The following is a 21,559-nucleotide window of genomic DNA, read 5'->3' as shown; positions in this document are numbered from 1 at the left end:
CACATAAAGACTGCCGTCGACATTAAGTGACATTAAGTGACTGCCACACCATTACTTATGCTGATGACCGCAAAAAAGAAACAGGGCAGCTAAGTTTAAATCAACGTGAACTCAAGACAGAGCTAGGAACGGCAGCAAGTCTCTGAAACAATGACAGCGGACGGTGGACGGAGAGTGGAAGCAAATGGAGGTTACAGACCAGTCTTTCCAGCAGCCACAAACCAGACATGCGCAGCAACACTGTTAGTGCACTGCTGAATATAAACATCATATTTTAGAAGTCATAAAGGTTTTCAGGTAAAACTAATTTTAAAACTCAGGAAAAAAATCACAAATGTACCCAAGAGCCTCTTAAACTCTTACATTAAAGTAAGTGACAGTTGATTGCTTTTAATCCTTACCTAGCCGAAGTCATTTTTGGTGGTCCTGGAGGAGTTGATCCCAAAGGGAAAGCAGACCCGTTGACTACGGATGGTAAGGCTCCATTATCAAGCTGTGTAAAGTCAAAGGCAAGCATGATTTGAATTAGTATACATTTTGAGTTTATTCCCGTCAGCCCCTAGGTACAGATGAAAATGATTCTTTTTCTTCTAGAGGTTTACATCACAATCCCTTTACATTCATCCAGGCCTTATTACCACCATGATTCTGCTAACACCTGAGCAGGTTCCAGCCGAGGCTTTTCAGCAGAAGTGGGAGGAGCCCAGCCCAGTCATCTCACCCCGCCTGACCACAGGATGCCCTGGGGTGAGAAAGCCCTGACTGTGGACAGAGACGGAAGTGGGCTATGGATTCTGGGCCGGGCCATCCACAAGCTGGCAAGCAGTACACACAGCTGTCGGTGGGCTGGCCGGCGGCATTGCAATGGGCATCTTTTTCATTTTGATGAACTACCAACTGTGAAATAAATTCAACTACAAATTTCTGTAAGCTAAAAATGTTCTTTAATTATTATTATATTCTTAGTACAACACAAGAGATCTTGACATCTGAAGTCTCATTGGCAACCATTACTTTTTCATCTAGTCATAAAAAATTTTGTAGTCAATTTTAACAAATTCAAAAGCAATGTCATAATCTCTGCATTATCCATGTCCTTTGCTTTCTCCGTTCGCATTTTCCTTTATATTATCCATTAGCATGGCTCACAGGGAAAGGAAAGGGTAGCAAAATCAACACTGACCTAATTTTCTTATCAGAAGCTTGAAGAAATTTAAAGTGTTGAATAAATTTAGGTTTTGAGATTATTTGTATATATCACAGTTAAACATCCTATCCTTGTCCCTGAAAACTTGAAATTTAAAAATAAGCTTTATTTAAGAAGCATAGTCTTGGAATTCCCTGGCGGTCCAGGGAATTAGGACTTAGGACTCCGTGCTTTCACTGCCGAGGGCCTGGGTTCAATCTCTGGTTGGGAAACTAAGATCCCACAGGCGTGAGGCCAAAAAAAAAAGAAAGAAAGAAAGAAAAAGCATGGTCTTGGAAAAACACATTTTATTCATCTTCCTTCTTTTCTCTCTTCTGCCTCTTTTTAAATAATGTGTAATCCCTGTTGGGGCCTGAAGACACTGAGAAACCACTCTGGGTCCAACTCCTTCATTACAAATCCACCCCCCCACCCCAAACCCCGAGTCCCACTGAGGAGTCACCCCCAGGACCCGCCCTGTTGGGTCTGGCCGAGAGCTGGGGGGCTCTGCTCTCCTCTCACTCACTTTACTGGAGAGAAGTGTTCACAGGTTACTGCAACTGTTTCCTTTGCAGTCACCCAGACACCTAATTATTGGGCCAACATCTCCAGGTGGCAGTCCAAAGTTTTGCATTCTTTTGAAGAAAGGATTTCACAGTTCTTGGGGTTGAGACAATTCTTTGCATAAACCAGATACAATTGCTCTTTTTCTCCTTTGCTTATTTAGCCCCAAAGTAAAGCAGAGAAAGAGAGCTGTCTTTTCAGTACTACATAGGTGGTAAATCTAGGGCAGCTTTATACTAGAATCCATGACTTTCCTCGGCAATGTCGAATTGCCTAGGATGGAAGAAATAAAACCTAAGAGGGTGCTTCCCCGTCATGTCACCTGGGGATCTTGCTAAAATGCAGTTTCTGTGTCAGTGAGTCTGGGGTGGAGCCCGAGATCCTGCATTTCTAACAAGCTTCCTAGTGATGCCCACGCTCCTGGTCCACACACCGCACGCACTCTGAGTAGCAAAGAGCTGAAGAATATACAGAATCGGGGTTTGGCGAGGAAGCCGGGGTTCTAGGGTTGCAGCAAAGGCATTGCTAAAATAATTACCCCAAGGTCCACACTGGATAAGAGGTCGGGGGAGCCAAAATGAGGTAGGTCTAAACACAGTGAAGGAAAAGAGGGGAGGGGCAGAAAGAGGGAGACTATGGTCCAAAGGGGACTTTCAGTGCATGAGCTCAGTGGTAGAAAAGCAAGTCCAACGTGTGCCTTGCTGACTGGGGCTGAAACCATTAGCAAAACAAGACCGGTGGTATGGAGGAGGCAAGGAGGTAGAGGCCTACGTGCAGCATCAACAGAGACTTGCATCAGGCGCTCATAGCATCAGGCTGACACTCATCTCCGGCCCTGATTAACTCCTTGCCCCTCCTGGCTAATGGATCATTCGAGAAGTATTTATTTACTCACTCAGCAAATATTTCACTCTATTTATACCCACTGCCTCAGAGATCTCCTCTAGTCTCGTGGCTTTAAACGTCACCTCTGCGCAATGAGCCACAGCAATGAGAAGCCCGCGCACCGCAGCGAAGAGTAGCCCCCCGCTCGCCGCAACTAGAGAAAGCCCGCGCGCAGCAACGAAGACCCAACGTAGCCAAAAATAAATAATAAATACATTAATTAATTTAAAAAAATACAACCCTAGACTGTTAAAACTGAAAAATTAAAAAAAAAACAAGACTTAAGGAAAAGAGCACATTTTTCTTATAATTATATTTAATCTATGCATATTATGGTGTAATCATAAAAGCGTTTTAAACTTTTTTTTTTTTTTTTTTTTTGCAGTATGCGGGCCTCTCACTGTTGTGGCCTCTCCCGTTGCGGAACACAGGCTCCGGAAGCGCAAGCTCAGCGGCCATGGCTCACGGGCCCAGCCGCTCCGCGGCATGCAGGATCTTCCCGGACCGGGCACGAACCCGTGTCCCCTGCATCGGCAGGTGGACTCTCAACCACTGCGCCACCAGGGAAGCCCCCTATTGTATTTTTTTTTATTAAAACAGTGACTCACTTGTTGTGTAATGAGATTTAAATTTGCTGGTACTGGCAAAAATCTTCCTACTAAAGTAGTCATGGGTTTAGGGACATCTGTAAGGAAGACAATTACAATTAATTGATAGCATATATTGTTCCTCTCCCACTTGCACATGGAAGAAAGTACAAAAATGATCATGTATCCTGAGCTGGACATGTGCAAAGTCATTGACACTTATCTTGATCCTATTTATGTTTTCTATAAAACCTTTCTGGTCAATGTTTTTGGGTTTTTTTGTTGTTGTTTTTACTTACTACACCCTTTTCTTTGTCATAATGCTACTTCACTTGAGCTTCCGGGGATAGCTATGCTAAAAAATGCTGTCAGTGCCCAGGTTCCCAAGCTGTGCGCTAAGGTGCCCTCCAGTGCTGCCCCGAACTCACCAGGGACGCGCTAGGCATGTCACATTTTCAAGGAGAGCACAGCACCATCTGTAGGACGCCACATGAACTACTTTCAATTTACCTGCACTCTTCTTCAAATGGTTACTAACTAATCAGGATGTAAATACTTATTAGGCTACTGGGACCAAACTACTTAAGACTGGAACCGATAGGTATTTCTTTGGCCTCAGGGTGCCGTGCAAAACATCCCTGAGACACTAAGGTCCCTGTGAAACTCTATGTTTGAGTCAAAGTGGCCAGAGAAATGTGTCTTAGTCTCCTGACTGACCACCAGCTGAACACATTTCCTGCTCCAGGTTTGTGCATTCTTTGAATGATGTAACCTTAAGACTTCGGTAACAGAATGCATTTATTTTATGGTGATATTTAATGTGTGCACAGCAAAACAAAGGAGACTGGGCTGGGGGGGCAGTTATGATGACATGACAAGGAAATAGACTTGGAGAGCATTATGTAAATCTTCCTTCTGTAGGTGATCTAAAGGCATTAGGATTTTGTCATGTTCCAGAAGGAAGGGAATTGGGAAAGAACCCTTCTCTGCCTGTAGAGGAGCAGATGCAGCTCTGACCCGCAGGGAACGGAGCCGGAGAAGCCGTGGCTGGTGTGCAGCAAAGCGCTCCTGAAGGCGCTCTGCACCATAGAAAAGTAAATGTCTGAAAGGCATGTTCCCTGTCCCTGGATAAAGAGACCACCAGGATGGAATGGCAGTCACACTCTTTCGTTTTGCACTGGGCTCCAAAGGCCCGTTGATATGACATTTGGATGTAATACTGATTTAAATTATTGACAAGGTCCGTGAATCATCTGATAATGAGAGGCTCTGGTTAGGCCAAGCTTTAGAGTAACGCAATTATGTATACAGTACACATAGGGGCCCAGTTTTCAAGTATTAATGTCTAACCTTTGTAAACACAATCCTAAAACTGTGTCATTTGGCCTTTCTTTAATCATTCCTAAGTCATTTGATGGTAATCAAATACTTATAGATCATTTACTACTATCGCACCAGTTTAAAGACGATTCTGAGTAACTGAATGGCAGATAAATCAGCATTTGATATAGTCATTTCAGAACTCATGGTGATTAAAGCAGGGTGGCAGTTCTCACTGACTACATGAAAATGTTTACATTGAAACATGCAGTTTTTACCACATCTGAACAGTCAACCCGCCGCCCAATCTGCGAAAGCTTGATGTTTCAACCCAGGTACCTCTAGCCACAGCACTCATGGGTACAAGTAGTCACCTGGTAGGATCACAAAGCTCTCTGCAACTAGCAGAAGGAGAGGAAAGCTATCCAAGAATTTGAGATTGTCAGTACAATGTACATAAATTAATCTCTAAAGTTATTTTTTTCTATTCTTAGCTCACTCATATGGGCTATGGGGATTGCCAAATTGCCTCACTGCCAATTTCACTTTTACTCTCTATACAAAGCCAAACATAGTCACTTACCAACTTCCATGTGATATATGACATATTTTTCTATTAATTTACTTTGTACCTGACTGTAGATAATTATTTTGGTCTTGATACTGAGGAACCAAATGAAGTGCTTTTAGTTCTCTTGTGCCACAATTGTCTATACACAGCACTTGTGTACCCCCTTTCAACTGATATATCACCTAAAATGAAAAATAATGATCAGGTTTCATTTTTCAAAAGATATCCAGTAATATGAACCTAAGTAAACTTAAATCTGAGAACACAGTTTTAATCCAGAATTTAAGTTTTCATGGAAAGCGGTTAACTATAGACATGTTCTCAGTTTCCTACCCTGCAATAACGTGCTCTCTGAAGGTACCACAGGGCAAAACCCCTGGGAAATGTCTTGGGAGATGTGCTTAGTGTGTTAAGAGAAGTTCCTGCTCACGCCTTTCTCTGCGGGTGTCTGGCCCTTGAGGTTTAGGGTAGGGAACAGGTGACTGTGAGCCCGAGCTTCCGTCACCTGTCCACGTGCTCTGTGGTCATCGTAAACGGAGAGAGTGTGCCGATCCAGACCCGGCCCCATTCAGGTCCAGTGAACTATACGAAGGACTTTGCCCCCCTGACTCCATCTCTGTAGCTGACCAGATACTTAGAATAATCGTCAGTTTTACGGCAGCTGTTCTTTCCTGCCACATGCACATGTTATTAGTTAACATGTAGGGTGTTTTTAAAATACCCACTTATTTCATTTCCTACAAGTGCGCTTTAGAAAGGTTAACCCTAAGATCACCTAGTTGGGCTCCGACCATAAATACGTCCTCAGTGAGCCGGGTGAGTTGGCCGGTCAACCACACCAGTCAGCCCTGTGCACAGGGATGCAGCTTGAACGTGAAGGTGAGAGAAGTCACTGTTTCTGCTTGCACATAGCTTCTGATTCTGACGGTGAAACCACAGATACCCAGAGAAGCTATGGCTTCTGCTGTTAGGTTGCCTTTGGGTTTCCTAGACAGGAAAACCCAAATAACCGTAAAGGATCAATGTTACCAAAATAACACACACAGAGCCTACGTTAATGAGGTGCTGATCACTGGGTCAAACCTTCAGATCATCCTGACGGTGGATAAGAGGCCAGCATTCATGTTTGGTTGGAATTTTATTTGTATTTGGAGGATAAAGTTATAGCCACAGACACACAGGTGCACAAACTGGGGGGAAAGGCTCAGAGTGGACCTTCCAGGCCTCTGCCTACTGCACAGTTCTGGGCTCTGCCCTGTCCCTCCTGGGAGCCTTCTAACATTACTGAGGAGGCTGGTGGAATTGGAGGAGCTCTCATCCTGCTCACCTGCTCCAGGTGTCCTGGAACAGCTCTGCTCTCAGAACCCATGGGCCTGAGAACCATGGACAGAGGCGAGTACTGGTGTATGCCACAGCTAAGCTCATTTTCAAGTGTTTTCTAGTTAAAGTATATGCCTTAGGGCTAAGGCCTCCTTTATCGGAATAAGGAGCTGATGGGGGGACGGCAGATGTTGGTTCTCCGGGCTCTGCTAAAATAAAGCTTGGGGCTGGGCTCCCTAGCTCCCCCCACTTCCCAGTCCTCATGACACCGAGACCTGGAGTCCTCAACGTACCACTTACAAGAAGACTACGTAACATCTCTGTTTTCTTATCCATAAAACGTAGATAAAAACAATGCATACCCTACAGAGTTGATAGAGGATTAAATGAAATGACAAACATGCAAAAATATCGCATAAACCACAAATGTTACTGATTACCTATCTTACATGCATGTTAGTACCAGGAATTTGGAGGCAGGAAGGAAGGAAAGCAGCCTCTGGGCTGCAGCCACAGAACGGGAGCTTCACCGTCCCAGCAACATGCCAAACCATGCAGCTCAGCCAGCTGCCCCGTTCCTGGGCCAACCGCTGGTCTGCACGGACTGATGTCACTTATGGCTTCTCTCCTTAACAAAGAGAGCGGTGTCCTAATCTTTGTTTGATTTGCTAAGATCAAGTAGAAATGAGAATCTTAGACGTGACAGAAACATTACAAAGGCTCTAATTATATCCCTCTTTTCATAGATAAGACAACCAAAAATGCTGATACGACAAGTAAACAGAATGAAAAATAATGACTGAAAATATATTACTGTTGACTTAGTAATGGTAAGGGTCAAACATTTGATATGTTAGTCAGACACATTTTCTTTGGCATAATTACCATTGGGTTAGAGTCTTTCTTATGAGAGCAGCCAGAGGCATCCTCTGCTTCTTGTGCTGTTGGGAACTTGCAACAGGACTCCTGGGCCGGAAGGCTCTGAAAAGTTGCTTCCTCCAGATTGTTACTTGCGATAGTACCACCTGCTTCCTTGATTTCAACCTAAAAAAGCAAACGTTATTTTAGAAATCACATTTTGGACGTTGTACTTTACAGTTGCATAATACAGAAAATTCTTTGCAGAAGTTACTTTTTTTTTTTTTTTATGCGGTACGCGGCCTCTCCCGCCGCGGAGCACAGGCTCGGGACGCGCAGGCTCGGGACGCGCAGGCTCGGGACGCGCAGGCTCGGGACGCGCAGGCTCCGGACGCGCAGGCTCAGCGGCCATGGCTCACGCGGCACGTGGTATCCTCCCTGACCGGGTCACAAACCCGTGCCCCCCGCATTGGCAGGCGGACTCTCAACCACTGCGCCACCAGGGAAGCCCCCTAGAAGTTACATTTTTTAAGTAAAGAGCAGCCTTACCCTTAGTGTCCTGTCTCCCCAACTATTATTCTCTCTCTGGGGCAGCAAGATGGGGTGACAAGTCCTCTGACCAGCCTCACTGGGGATCAAGGACCCCGAGGACAAGGACCATCTGCCCACGAGGTGTGGAGATGTGATTTTAACGTGGCCCTCTTGCTGCTTCAAAAACACAGTACAAGTAGCTTGAGAAGATTCTGCAGTTGGTCAGCTGCCCCTTGAGCTCCTCGACAGCCCCCTACTCCAAAGGAGCTGGCTGCCTCATGGGACCTTCCTTAAAACCGCGTGAAATGCTGCTCCTCTATGGCCACTTTCGGCCATATTAATGTTTAATGTATTAATGTTCTAGTCTATTGTTTGGCTTTTCCATCAAGAAGCCTGACATCCTTGCTGATGTTTCAGTAATATTTATATTGTAACTTACAATGTATTTAGAGTAATGTTTATAATTAAATAGTAGCGCTTCCCTAACTGAATGGTAGGACAATAATTAACATGAAAACAGTGAGGGTAGGGAATAACTGCCAACTTTAACTCTGTTTTTAAGCTATCCTCTGCAACGACTCAGTGACACACCGGCAAAATTACCAAAAATATGGAGAGATACCAATGATGTTACTGAAAATCAACAGAATTTAAAAAACTAAAAAGTCTCGATGATTAAAAAAATAATAACCATTAGATTTAAGTGTTCTAAAATCAGGGTGCTTCTTTTTAAGATTTGATAATGTGCGGAGGATTGGGAAGCAGCAGTCAACCTGCACTCACATCATCTCTCCCTCCCCTCCTTAACCTCCACCTGCCCAGACTGCCTATTAGAGAGTACAGGTGAGCTTCCCCAGAGGCCAGTCATAAAGTCCTTCAAAGAAGAGTGATTCTATGATAACTTTCTGAAGACCTCATATAAAATCACAGCACAGACAACTATCTTTCGAAGTGTGGGTGTTGACTCCAAACTTGGAGATCGTCTAACTTAAAATCTGGGATCTAAACAATTAATAGTTTTCATGGACTGCCAAATCCCTTAGCACAGCAGACTAGCATCTAGGTATCAATGTTTCAAAAGACAGAGGAAAGTTTAGCTATATTTCAAGTTATAACTTTATTTAGATATTTCAAATTTTATAGAAACGTAGAAAGTTTTCAATTTTCCTCTGCTTTCTGCTTTGGGGAATTTGTCATGTACACATCATCAAAGTTTATTTTTATTTTTAAAAATTATTTATTTATTTTGGCTGTGCCGGGTCTTAGTTGCAGCACGCGGGATCTTTGTTGCGGCGTTGGAACCCTTAGTTTCGGCAGGCATGTGAGATCTAGTTCCCCCAGCATGGATGGAACCCAGGCCCCCTGCATTGGGAGCACAGAGTCTTACCCACTGGACCACCAGGGAAGTCCCACATCATCAAAGTTTAGATTTAACTTATCTCCCTGTAATTAACAAATACTTATACAGTAAATATATCAATTCCTCAGCCCCATGCAACTGATATCTGAACTACTTACAGTATAGTGAAATCCTATTTTTACAGAATAAACAGAGGTCAATATGTGGGAATGAATTTCTAGAAAAAGGAAATTAGCAATTAACCCTGAATATTTACTGAAAAACAATTCCACTCTGTTTAAAAGACAAACATGTCCATGCTAAATCTTTTTCATTTTATTAATGAATTAGGAAATTGTCAATAAAAATTCAAAGAAAAACAAAGAAATATCATCCAAATAGTCTCTCCTTTATTTTGCTAAAATTGAATTACATTTAAAGAGAATTTACTATTTTAACGTGAGCTAGTTCCTTTCCTGCTCTGGTGAATGCTCACTGAGTCCCCTTGGTACAGGAAGGGAGCCGTGCGAGAACCAACAGGCAAATGGTGCTGGGACACACGTTTGGTCTGGTAGCAAAATGGAGTGTCTGACATTTCAAGCCATCTGAAAAAGATTCCGAGGAAGACCTCTGCACCAGCTGAAAGCTGGTGGGACTAGGTGTGCTCTCTGGTTTCTCTAGGCCTCAGCCTCTCCTCCCCACCTTTCCTGTGCACTAAGGAGCAGTGATTATGCTCAAAGAACACCAGACAACAAATCTAAGCTCCTGCTGCTACGGCCTATGATATGCAAACAAAGTCAGGCTCCAGCCATCTCAACACCAATTCAAAAATGTTCCACAAAAGCTTAATTTATGACTTACTAAAATGATTTAACAGCTGAGTAATCTAGTTTTCCAAACTAGATCCTTTTGAGGGGCCAGTACACATGTCCTTACAATCCTTTGTTTCCTTTAAAAACTGATTTGTTTAGCTTCAGCAAGAACAGAGCAGAAAAGGGGAATTCCCTGGCGGTCCAGTGGTTAGGACTCTGTGCTTTCACTGCCCAGTGTCCGGGTTCAAAATAAAGAGATAAACAAAGCAGAAAATTGCCAGTAGTTATCCACAGCCAAAGAGGGTAGCTGGCTGACAATTACCATGAATTCGTGTAGACTCTGAGTCATGTTACATACGCTTGAGGAACAGCCACTTATTAGCAGAGGGAAGCTCTAACACCTTGATTTCAAGGCTCACCAAACACAAGTGCTAACTGTGAGTCCTGGCTGTGAATTACAACCCTTATCAATCTAAAGGGGGAAAATGTAAAAGCTGGGCACGTGAAGACTCCCACTGCATTTGTTTTCACAGACACTAGGGTTTCTTTCCTAAAGCCGCTTCTAAAACTTCCTAGGGACTTCCCCGGTGGTCCAGTGGTTAGGGCTCCGCGCTTGCACTGTAAGGGGCACAGGTGGGATCCCTGGCTACAGAGCTAAGCTCCCACATGCCTGGCTGCAAAAAAAAAAAAAAAAAAAAAAAATCTACTTGTTTCCCTCCTCTTTTGTTGTATGATCTCTGCTGGGTTAGGCCACGTTTGAACCAGGGACCGAGGACCTAATTCACCTTCAGGTAGAATGGCTTGGCTGGATAATGCATCTCGCGTTTAGCAAGGGATGCGCCCTGCTGGGAACGAGCGAATCCGATCAGGGATGCTATGGACAAGAGAAAAATCTTGGTAGAAGCAGGAAGTCTCCCGTCTCCACTAGGGCAGGGGTGCAGGGGGTACTGTGCGACGTGGATCTTACTGGAATCACGCGGACGCCGGGGTGGGCGGCTCCTTCCCTGGCCCACGTGCCCAGGGGCCCGACGGCAGGACTCCTGTGCGGGGTCAGCAGGGAGGACAGGAAGTAGAGGTTGTAGGCTTGCGGCTGCTGGGCGGCGGGAAGAACGGCGTCTTCCAGGGGATTGAGCTTGGGAAGACTCGGGAACTCCCCGCGCGTTTCCTCATCTCCGTTCTCATCCACCAGCAGCTCCACTTTGACTTTGCCCTTGCAGTCCCCGTCGAGCGGGGCGTTGAAGGCGTGCAGCGGGGGCTCTTTGGGGTCCGCGGAGCCCAGGCACGCGTCTTTGAAGACGTGGAACTCGTCTGCCTCGTGTTTCACCGGCACCGGGGTTTTCAGGGGAAGGTTTTCAGGAACAAACTGACTCTCGGCGCTGAAAAGGTCTGTCACCATCTCGTCCTCGGGGCTGCACATGCCGCCCAGCAGAGGGGCCTCTTCCATGTCCACTGGGGGCACCCGGGCCCGGGCATCGCCCCGCACCCGGCGCGAGGGGGATCCGGCGGGAACCGCACACCTGCAACGACGCGGCCCAGTCAGGCGGCGGCCCCCACCCGCCCCGGCCGCCGACCCAGGGGGCCCGCCGCTCCCGGGGATCTGACCCGGGGGGGCCCGCCGCTCCCGAGAGGCCGGCCTAGGGGGCCAGCCCCCACCCCGCACCGGCGAGGCCGACCGGAGAAGGGGCCCTGCTGGCCCGACCGGCCGACTGGGACTGAAAGGGACGGGGGTCCGTCATTCCCGAGGGGCAGACCTGGAGGTCCCGCCGCCCCTAACGGGGACGACTGGAGAGGGGGTCCCGCCGCCCCCTCGAGGCTGACTAGGGGGCCCACCGTCCCCCTCCCCTCTGCAGACCCGAGGCCGGGCCGGGGACCGCGGGGAAACCCGACGGCGGCCGGGGTCTCAGGCACCGGAGAGGCGCCGAGTCAGGACTCCTCAGACGGCGCACCTGTGGCCCCGGGAGCTGGCAGAGCACCGAGCGCGAGGGCGGGGCCGAGCAACTGGCCGTTGGGGAGGAGGCGGGGCCACGGACTGGGGCAGGGCCAGGGGCTCGCGGAAGCGGGGCTCGCGGAGGTGGGCGGGGCCAGGGAGAGGCGGAGGCGGAGGCGGGGCACGTGAGGCGGGGTCAGAGGGTGGGAGAGGTTGGGGGTGATGCGAAGGCGGGGCGCAGAAGTTAGTGGGGGCATGGGCGGGTCCCGGAAGTGCGAGGGGATAAGCAGGGATGGGGGCGGGGGAGGCGGCCCCCGTGACAGTGCTGGAGGGTGGTGGGCGGGGCGAGCTGGGCGGAGTCGGGGCCGGAGGCCAGGGACTGGCCAGCTGAGGGGAGGTGGACGGGGAAGGACACTCCCGGGACCAGCAGCTCCAGGCTCAGGTGGGGAACCAGAAGCCCCCAGGCCAGTCTGAGGCAGCGCTGGCTGGGACTCCCTGGCTTGACCTCAGACCTTAATCTTGACCGTGTATTTTTTCTGCCCCTCAGCTCCTCAGGACAGAGCCCGGCCAGCCACGGAGCACCGCGGGTGGGTGGACGGCCAGGGATCGGCACATGCAAGTTCCCAACCTAGCGTGCACTTCAGGTCCTTGGTGCCGGAGCTTGGGAGGAAGACTAGGCGTCTCTTGTCAATGTAAGCAACCCAAGGACTCCGGGCTTTCACTGCCAAGGCCCAGGGTTCAATCCCCGGGTTCAGTCCCTGGCTGGGGAACTAAGATCCTTCAAGACCCTCGGCGCGGCCAAAAAAAACAAAAAAAAGTAAGACATTCGCTTTCTAATCTCACTGAAAAAATACGTTCCTAAATCAAACAGTAGTAACCAAGGCACACCAGCACTATGCACTATTTGGCTGTACACTTCAGCGTTCAAGAAATCGCAAGAAAATTTTGCACAGTCGACAATCCGGAAATTTAAGGCACAGCTTTAAGTTGCTGGGACTTTCTTATCTGAAAAATTATAATGGGACATTAAAAGCTGACATTAAAAGAACATAATGTAATTAAATTCTCACTGTTGGAATTTTCCTACCATGTGAACGACTTAAAATATATTCCCAGCCACTAGTTCATTGCAAACATACTTGCCTTGAAATACTGTCCAGTTCTTGGAGAATTCATTTCCTGTGTGCCTATGATCTATAGGGCAGGACTCCATAGAAAGCTTTAGTTGCTTCTTCAGATTAAAATTAGGACAGATTTTTTCTTTAGTTATACAGAATATCTGTAATTTAGGATTTTTTTTATAGTAGGTCCTTGTTGGTTATGTTTTAAATATAGCAGTGTGTACATGTCAATCCCAAACTCCCAATCTATCCCTCCCCCACACCCTTCCCCCCAGTAACCATAAATTCCTTCTCTAAGTCTGTGAGTCTGTTTCTGTTTTGTAAATAAGTTCATTTGTATCATTCTAATTTTTTTTAGATTCCACATATAAGCGATTTCATATGATATTTGTCTTTCTCTGACTTACTTCACTTAGTATGATAATCTCCAGGTCCATCCATGTTGCTGCAAATGGCATTATTTCATTCTGTTTAATGGCTGTGTAATATTCCATTGTATATATGTACCACATTTTCTTTATCCATTCATCTGTCAATGGACATTTAGGATTTTTAAACTTTATAATGGTTGGAAAGTGATATGCACTCAGTAGAAACCACCGGACCTGCAGGCTCAGCAGCCATGGCTCACGGGCCCAGCCGCTCCGTGCCATGTGGGATCTTCCCGGACCAGGGCACGAACCCGCGTCCCCTGCATCAGCAGGCGGACTCTCAACCACTGCACCACCAGGGAAGACCCAAACTTCAAATTTTGAATTTTGCTCTTTTCCCAAGCTAGGGATATGTATGCTCCCTTCTAGTGATGCTGGGCAGCTCTCAGACACGCAATCACAAGGATAAACAACCGATACATTTACCACCATTCTGTTTTTCACTTTCAGGACAGTATCAATAAATTTCATGAGACAGTCAACACATTATTATAAAATAGGCTTTGTGTTAGATGGTTTTGCCCGACTGTAGGCTAATGTTAGTATTCTGAGCACAGTTCAGGTAGGCTAGGCTAGGCTGTGCTGTTTGGTAGGGTGGGTTTATTAGATGCATTTATGACTTCTGTGGGTTTATCAGGACTTAACCCTATCACAGGTCGATGAAGACCTGTACAGTACATAAACTCTCCTACCGAAATAATTAAATATTACAGATAAAGCTGAAGTCCCCTTGGGTTCCCTACCATCCGCGATCACGCTGCCTTTCAGAGGGAATCCCTGTGAAGTCTGCGGTGCATCTTTCCAGCCCTTTCTCTGGAGATCAACATACACATGTGCATGTGCATCTCCTTACTCTTTTTTTTTTTAATTTTATTTATTTATTTATTTTTGGCTGTGTTGGGTCTTCATTTCTGTGCGTGGGCTTTCTCTAGTTGTGGCGAGCGGGGGCCACTCTTCATCGCGGTGCGCAGGCCTCTCACTGTCGCGGCCTCTCTTGTTGCGGAGCGTAAGCTCCAGACGCGCAGGCTCAGTAGTTGTGGCTCACAGGCCTAGTTGCTCCGCGGCATGTGGGATCTTCCCAGACCTGGGCTCGAACCCGTGTCCCCTGCATTGGCAGGCAGATTCTCAACCACTGCACCACCAGGGAAGCCCTGGATCTCCTTACTCTTAATTTTATGGCTGGAAAAGCCACATCTTTTTGAACTCAGCTGAGTTTGGGGGCAGGCCTGAGAATGCAACTCAGGCTTCCCAAACTGTAGGCAATATAAACTGAAGAACCCAAGTGAAAAACCGTGAAGAGCTTGAATAGCCTGAGAAGCACATCAACCCCCAGGCCGTACTGCTCACTCCTTCACACATCAGACATTTCTAGTGAGCAGTCCCCATGGGTCAGGCGTGCGTGGCCACCTGTGTGTCACCATGCCGGGCAGGATCAAAGGCCTGGAGCCTTTGAGCACCTGCAGTTCTGAGATGCTCCTCTGGCCCTGTTGGATTGGCCAAGGCCGGCTCTGTCTTGTCATTCAGGCCTCAGCTCAAACCCATTTTTTTTTTTTCTGGCCATGCAGCCTGCTGGATCTTAGTTCCCTGACCAGGGATGGAACCCGGGCCCCCTGCAGAGGAAGCGAGGAGTCCTAACCACTGGACCACCAGGGAATTCCCCCAAACCCATTTCTAAATCAGCCTCCTCCCCAAGCCAGCTACTCTTCCCCCACCCCACACACACACACATACAAGTGCCCAGGAACCCTTAAGATCCTTTGAGAGGTTTCCTTGGTTCTCAACCTCCTCCCAATGAAATTTGATCTCCACGACAGCCAGAACCTTTTGGGGTCCCCGCTGTATTCCCAGTGCCTAGAACAGAGCTAAGCATACAGTAGGTGTTCAATAAGAACTGTGGAGAAAACAGAATTCATGTATTTAACAGGTATTTATTGAGCACCTATTATGTCAGGCACTGTTCTAAGCCCCGGGGCAAGGGTGAGGATGCACAAATGAACACAGCAAAATCCACAGCCCTTCTTAGCAGCCACCCTTCTCTGTCAGGTGTGTGAATCGAGCGATGCCCACTCTGCCCAACCCGAGGCCTTTTCTGCATATCTTGTCGGTCACCTTTGTCCCAAGTGCCTGAGCCTGGAACTTGACCTATAGCCTCCTTATCAGTATAACAAAAGAGACAGAAAGCAATACTGTGGTAGACTGGGATTAATGGTTTTATTAATGATAACATTCATACTGCATTTCTAAGATTTATCCAAAAAAGCATATTGTATTTACATGCAATGGCCAATTCAAGATCACAAATTCAGACCACAGCTCCATGAAGACTATGGCTTACTCCAAATTCAATTAAATACATCACACTCCTACCTCCTGCTTTCAACATGTACAGTAAAAACCCACTCTTCCTCCTTTTAGGGAATATAAAATTGCATTGATAACTGCACGGATTAGCAGTGATTACATTGGAAACACTTAAAACCTGAGAGACAAGCCCGAATAAGTCTGAGTGCTAACACGTCTGTGCTCGAATTCACCCGTGAATCATAATACAGACTGCTCAGTGGTCAACAGTGTATGATTTCAGTGGCCCTGGCTTCGACTGGAAGCTACGCCTCGCTGAGGCAGAGGGGCTGTACCCCTCACGCCTCCTTGACTACATAACACAGATGAACAGGGCCTTTTGTTGCTATGGTGGTTAGATATCCCTTTTTGCTTTTTTTGTCTGTTCTCATTTCTGCTCGCTTTTAAAAGAAAAAAAAAGTCTTTGGCCCATTTAGGTGGGGTTTTTACATCACAACATGTACAGGGATAAAATATGCACGTGCTCTGCAGCAAGCGCCTTCCTCCGGCTCCGAGGGTTCGGCCTCGTCCCCGCATCAGTGGAACTCAGAACTCTTAGAGAGGCGAGCCCCACCAGAACATAGTGGTCAGAAAAATAAATACATGATTTTAACAGACGGACAGCTAAGCTTGTCATTACAGCCCAGAGGCAGTGGGTATTATTTCATTCCATGATCCGTTCTTTTAAAATACTGAAGACGATTCAGCGCCTCATCGCTTTTTGGTCACTCGATCAAGGCACTCCCATCCGAAGGGTAGGCTGTGTTAAACCCAGCACCTGTCACCTGCGACATTCTAGGAGGTCACCGATAACCCATCTCCCTCCGTCTCCCTGGAAACGGGAGCGGGTCTCCTCTCTCACCAGCTGGGATGCCCAACCCTGACTGCCCTGAGGTTTGCTTTTCTCAAGTTTTGTTCCTTCCTCAGTGGCGAATGTCGCCAGTTTGGGTAAGCAGGAATCCTGAGGTACCTAGGATGTTTGCTTTTTCGGTGAGTACTCCAGACACATAATCTTCGACCACCACATCCCTCGCTCCCCATTTCTGAGGCATGCCCACGTCTTCTTTTGCAGCTTAAGGAGGAAGCATAAGGAAGGCAGTCTGATGGGGGAATGCAGCACAGCTGCCCTCGTAAGGGAACTGGTCCTTCTGGGATACAGGGACACCACAGTAAAATGCCTACATAGGGTTATCCACCCAGTAAGTTGAGAAGGAGTAAGACACCCACAATTCCACCTAAAGACTTTACAAAATAAATCTCTCGTGCGGTCTCCCTTACATTTAGGGCCTCCCGTTTTTAAGGCACTGGGTTTTGAAGACTTACAAGGTCAGGAAAACTAAAGATGAGACATACTACATGCTTCAAACATGGAGGCAAATGCAGACGACCAAACTAGACAGTGACAGAGTTACCACAGGGACAGAATGGGTTCCAAAAGCACAACTTTTCTTGGTTAGTGCATTGCATGTGCGTTGGCTATTAACTGCTAACATCTGCAGCTTAAACAATGCTTTTCTCCCGGAAGGAAACAAATGTTTACATCGCTCTGATAAAATTAAATGCCCGTAAGTACCAAGTGTCCAGTGGCCGCCGAAGAAGCGTGCCGGGTCGGTCGTTTCCAACGCGTGTGAAGCCACAGCCCCACTCATTCCATAAATCGCTCAACGACAGTTTCACCCCTTAAGAAACACAAGGCGATGGGAAGACCTTAGGGGGGACTTCATCCAATGTCCCCCAGGTTAGGACCTGCTTGGAAGGAGTAGGGTTATACTTCATGGGGTGGAGCCTGCCATCTAGAAAAGCAAAAACACCAAACCCTCGAAGGAAAGGAAACGTCTGAGTCTTTTAGAGCAAATTTTCATCCTGAACTACAATCAGGACTCACAGCTAGTTTTCATTTGGTTTTCACCCGAAGAGCTCATTTTCCTTCCCGGCAGTGCTAAGGGATTTACTTTTTGGAATTGGAGCTGAGCCCGAACAAACTCACGATGTCGATCATTGCTTGTTTCAGGTTCTTCCCGAAGCGATGAGAATCCTTTCATTTAAAAACAAAAAACAGAAACAGGTTACAACGTGGAAATTCTCACATTTCAAGGCTTTTCACTTGTAATCTGACTCGAAGAACTAACATTCCTTTTTACCAATTCTCTAAGCTTTGACTTAGTCGCTTAATCATTAAGTTATAGCGTCTGGAGAGATGTTAAGGGTTAAAAAAGACAGCAAACATGTTTGTGTGAGTGTGTGTTTTTTTTCTTTTCCATGATAGGTTATTACAAGACACTGCATGTAGTTCCCTGTGCTGTACAGTATGACTTGGTTCCTTACCTATTTTATATATAGTAGTGTATATTTGTTTTGTTTTGTTTTTGAAAACTAAGGTGCTTTATTTCTTTGTAAAAACAACTTATTAAGAGTAGTTTGGGGCTTCCCTGGTGGTGCAGTGGTAGAGAGTCCGCCTGTCGATGCAGGGGACACGGGTTCGTGCCCCGGTCCGGGAAGATCCCACATGCCACGGAGCGGCTGGGCCCATGAGCCATGGCCGCTGAGCCTGCGCGTCCGGAGCTTGTGCTCCGCAACGGGAGAGGCCGCAGCAGTGAGAGGCCCGCGTACAGCAAAAAAAAAAAAAAAAAGAGTAGTTTGAACAGTACTTGTCTTATTCTTGTCATATAACTTATTGTATGGAGCAAACATCGTTTCCATGCCTCAGCTAATTGTCACACACCTGCTGAAGTTTCCATTAGCTTCCAACACTTTATCTTTTGCAGTGAAATAACTCTGATAGTTTGTTTTTTTAACTTAATTTTTATTTTATATTATAGTTGATTTACAATGTTGTGTTAGTTTCAGATATACAGCAAAGTGAATCAGTTATACATATATCCATTCTTTTTCATATTCTTTTCCCATACATGTTATTACAGAATATTGAGTAGAGTTCCTTGTGCTATACAGTAGGTCCTTATTGACCATCTACTTTATATATAGTAATGTGTATCTGCTAATCCCAAACTCCTAATTTATCCCTCCCCACCCCCTTTTCCCTTTGGTAACCATAAGTTTGTTTTCTATGTCTGTGACTCTATTTCCATTTTGTAAATAAGTTCATTTTTATCATTTTTTAAGATTCTACATCTAAGTGATTGCATGTGATATTTATCTTTCTCTGTCTGACTTACTTCACTTAGTATGATAATCCCTAGGTCCAACCATGTTGCTGCAAATGGCATTACTTCATTCTTTTTTATGGCAGAGTAATATTCCACTGTGTGTGTATGTGTGTACACGTACACACACACACACACACACACACACACACACTACATCTCCTTTATCCATTCATCTCTTGATGGACATTCAGGTTGCTTCCACGTCTTAGCTATTGTAAATAGTGCTGCTATGAACATTGGGGTGCATGTTATCTTTTTGAATTAAGAGTTTTCTTTGGATATATGCCCAGGAGGGGGATTGCAGGGTAATATGGTAGCTCTATTTTTAGTTTCTTAAGGAACCTCCATACTGTTTTCCATAGTGGCTGCACCAATTTACATTCTGTGTGGGTGTGGTTTCCCCTAATCTAAGGCTTCCCCTAATGTCAATGCGTTACATAAAACACAATAAGCAAGTGAATTCCAATCTTCTCTGTTAAAGGTGAGCCTGGCATTGCCTGTCAGGCTATGTACAATGTGGAAAGGAGAGAATATAAATAAGGATTAAATGTGCCATGCTAGGAAGGTGGTCACGGGTTCCATTCACAGAGAACACTGCAGACCCCTGCTTCAATGTGTATATGTATTTCTTAGCACGTGCACACGAACCTTAATCCACCCTCCAATGTTACAGAGAGTCTGGAAGCTGCAGAAGCAATCCAACATTACGATTTAAAACCACTGTGACCAGCAAAGATACACACTTTCAACCAAATAAGATCGATCCCTTTAAAACTATTAAGAGACTTTCAAAATCCTTGTTTTGAAAATGTCCCAACCAAGCAAGAGTACATAACTGAATTGAAATTTTCTGTCAAATCAAGGATGTGCTCAAAAGAAAACAGTGAAAAACCCCAACTTTAGAAAAGAGAACTTTTGTTTTTTACTTACTGTCTCAGGGCAGGAGAACTTGGAAGAAATGTGGAAACTGATGAGCTTCTCACCCACGAGAATGTACGACACCCCGTAGCCGTCGTCAGCAACCTACGGAAAAGCAGGTTTAAATGGATCCGTGGGGGGACTTCCCGGCGGTCCAGGGGTTGAGACCCCGCGCTTCCACTGCAGGGGGCACGGGTTCCATCCCTGGCCGGGGAACTAAGATCCTGCATGCCGCGGGGCACGGCCGATCCATCAGTAGAACCCTGGGCAACGCGGCCACGGGCAAAGGGGATTTCTGACATTTTCACTGTGAGACTGCCATCAGTATCTGCAGACGCCTGGCCGCTTACCGGTCCAAAGCCGCCTCCGCTTGACACGTACTCTGGATTCCTTTCCAAATTGAACAGTTCCACCTGCTGCTGAGGGGTCTGGCTGGTGGACAATCTCCAAGGCTCAGATAGCACCTGTGGAGTAAAACAAGGAAATGTTCCAACGACACTTCCCAATTCCATCCTCTTCTGGCCCCGAGGAGCCCGGGTGGAAGACAAGAAAGGGCTTGCTCGGTGTTCACACTGTTTCAGACACCAGAGGCCTATGTCCCTGAAGGCCTCGCCGGCTCGGGGCAGGAGGTCTGCAGAGAGGGATGGAGCAGGTGAGGACACCCGGACTGGAGGGGCCAACACCGGCTGATGGGGTCTTAAGGCAGGGAAGGTGGCAGATACGTAAGATTTGGAACGGGGGCAGTGGTGTGCTGGAGCTGACTGGTACCAGCTCCCCTAAGATGGCTGCCAGATTTCCGGAACTTTCCAAGCTGCTTGTTAAACAGCCATTATTTTTTTATTATTACTTTTTTTGCGGTACGCGGGCCTCTCACCATCACGGCCCCTCCCGCTGCGGAGCACAGGCTCCGGACGCGCAGGCTCAGCGGCCATGGCTCACGGGCCCAGCCGCTCCGCGGCATGTGGGATCCTCCCGGACCGGGTCACGAACCCGCGTCCCCTGCGTCGGCAGGCGGACTATCAACCACTGCGCCACCAGGGAAGCCCAAACACAGCCATTATTAAAAAATTAAATTTTATTGGGACTTCCCTGGCAGTCCAGTGGTTAAGACTTCACACTTCCACTGCAGAGGGCTTGGGTTCGATCCCTGGTTGGGGAACTAAGAGCTCACATGCTGCGTGGCACGGCCGAAAAAAAAGAAAAACAACACTCAGAGCTCATCCCCTGCTAATTATTTTAGTACAAGCCATGGCATCCCAGGGGATGAAGAAATGCGGCTCCAATTTTCCATGGTGAGGACAGTTGAGCCCCAAGACCCACCTGTGAGGCCAGTTCCGACTGGCAAAGCTGTGCTACTGATCTACGAAGTTTTGGTTTAGCCAAGAAAGCTGAGTGGGCTGCCCCAGAAGTGACTCACCTCCTTCAGGAAAGGGGAGTCGACAGCGAGGTATTTGGACACCACGTAGAGGCAGAAGAGATGGCGGTCGATCCCGGAGCCGGTCATCGCCAGGTGGCACAGGTGCTGATGCTTCTTGGACGCAATCTTGAATAACTTGAGCCTCTGTTCAACCTAAAATAACAAAAGACGGGGACTTTCAAGTCGTGCGTCATGGGCTAAGCTCCAGGATCCAGCGGTCCGACGGGGTGCTGAGAAAGCACGTCACTGGTGGCGGTGCGGGGGT

The 21,559-nt window shown here is 46.9% G+C and overlaps 2 protein-coding genes across 7 annotated transcripts in view; both read right to left on the bottom strand.

The window, feature by feature from the left end:
• TESMIN (testis expressed metallothionein like protein) overlaps nt 1–11,907 on the bottom strand; it is a 38,823-nt gene extending 26,916 nt beyond the window's left edge. The window contains exons 1-6 of one of the 5 annotated variants that reach the window (XM_049712984.1): nt 11,882–11,907; nt 10,941–11,490; nt 7,319–7,477; nt 5,175–5,295; nt 3,244–3,320; nt 402–493 (exon numbers count right to left, since the gene is read on the bottom strand). In XM_049712984.1, coding sequence (XP_049568941.1) covers nt 402–493; nt 3,244–3,320; nt 5,175–5,295; nt 7,319–7,477; nt 10,941–11,417 — 926 coding nt within the window. In that variant the 5' untranslated portion in view covers nt 11,418–11,490; nt 11,882–11,907. Of the gene's footprint in view, nt 1–401; nt 494–3,243; nt 3,321–5,174; nt 5,296–7,318; nt 7,478–10,940; nt 11,832–11,881 lie in introns of those variants that run through there. The other 4 variants (XM_049712987.1, XM_049712985.1, XM_049712986.1 and 1 more) reach the window with 4 other exon arrangements.
• A 3,737-nt stretch (nt 11,908–15,644) lies between these two features.
• The window catches only part of CPT1A (carnitine palmitoyltransferase 1A), a 63,649-nt gene continuing 57,734 nt past the window's right edge, over nt 15,645–21,559 (bottom strand). For both annotated transcript variants that reach the window (XM_049712981.1, XM_049712982.1), the window contains exons 16-19: nt 21,295–21,447; nt 20,228–20,341; nt 19,890–19,982; nt 15,645–17,827 (exon numbers count right to left, since the gene is read on the bottom strand). In XM_049712981.1, the coding sequence (XP_049568938.1) occupies nt 17,741–17,827; nt 19,890–19,982; nt 20,228–20,341; nt 21,295–21,447 (447 nt within the window). In that variant the 3' untranslated portion in view covers nt 15,645–17,740. The remainder of the gene's footprint in view (nt 17,828–19,889; nt 19,983–20,227; nt 20,342–21,294; nt 21,448–21,559) is intronic.

This window comes from Orcinus orca, chromosome 8, assembly GCF_937001465.1.
Source record: "Orcinus orca chromosome 8, mOrcOrc1.1, whole genome shotgun sequence".
In the NCBI taxonomy this organism is placed as follows: Eukaryota; Metazoa; Chordata; class Mammalia; order Artiodactyla; family Delphinidae; genus Orcinus; species Orcinus orca.
This window is presented reverse-complemented; position numbering and strand designations above follow the sequence as displayed.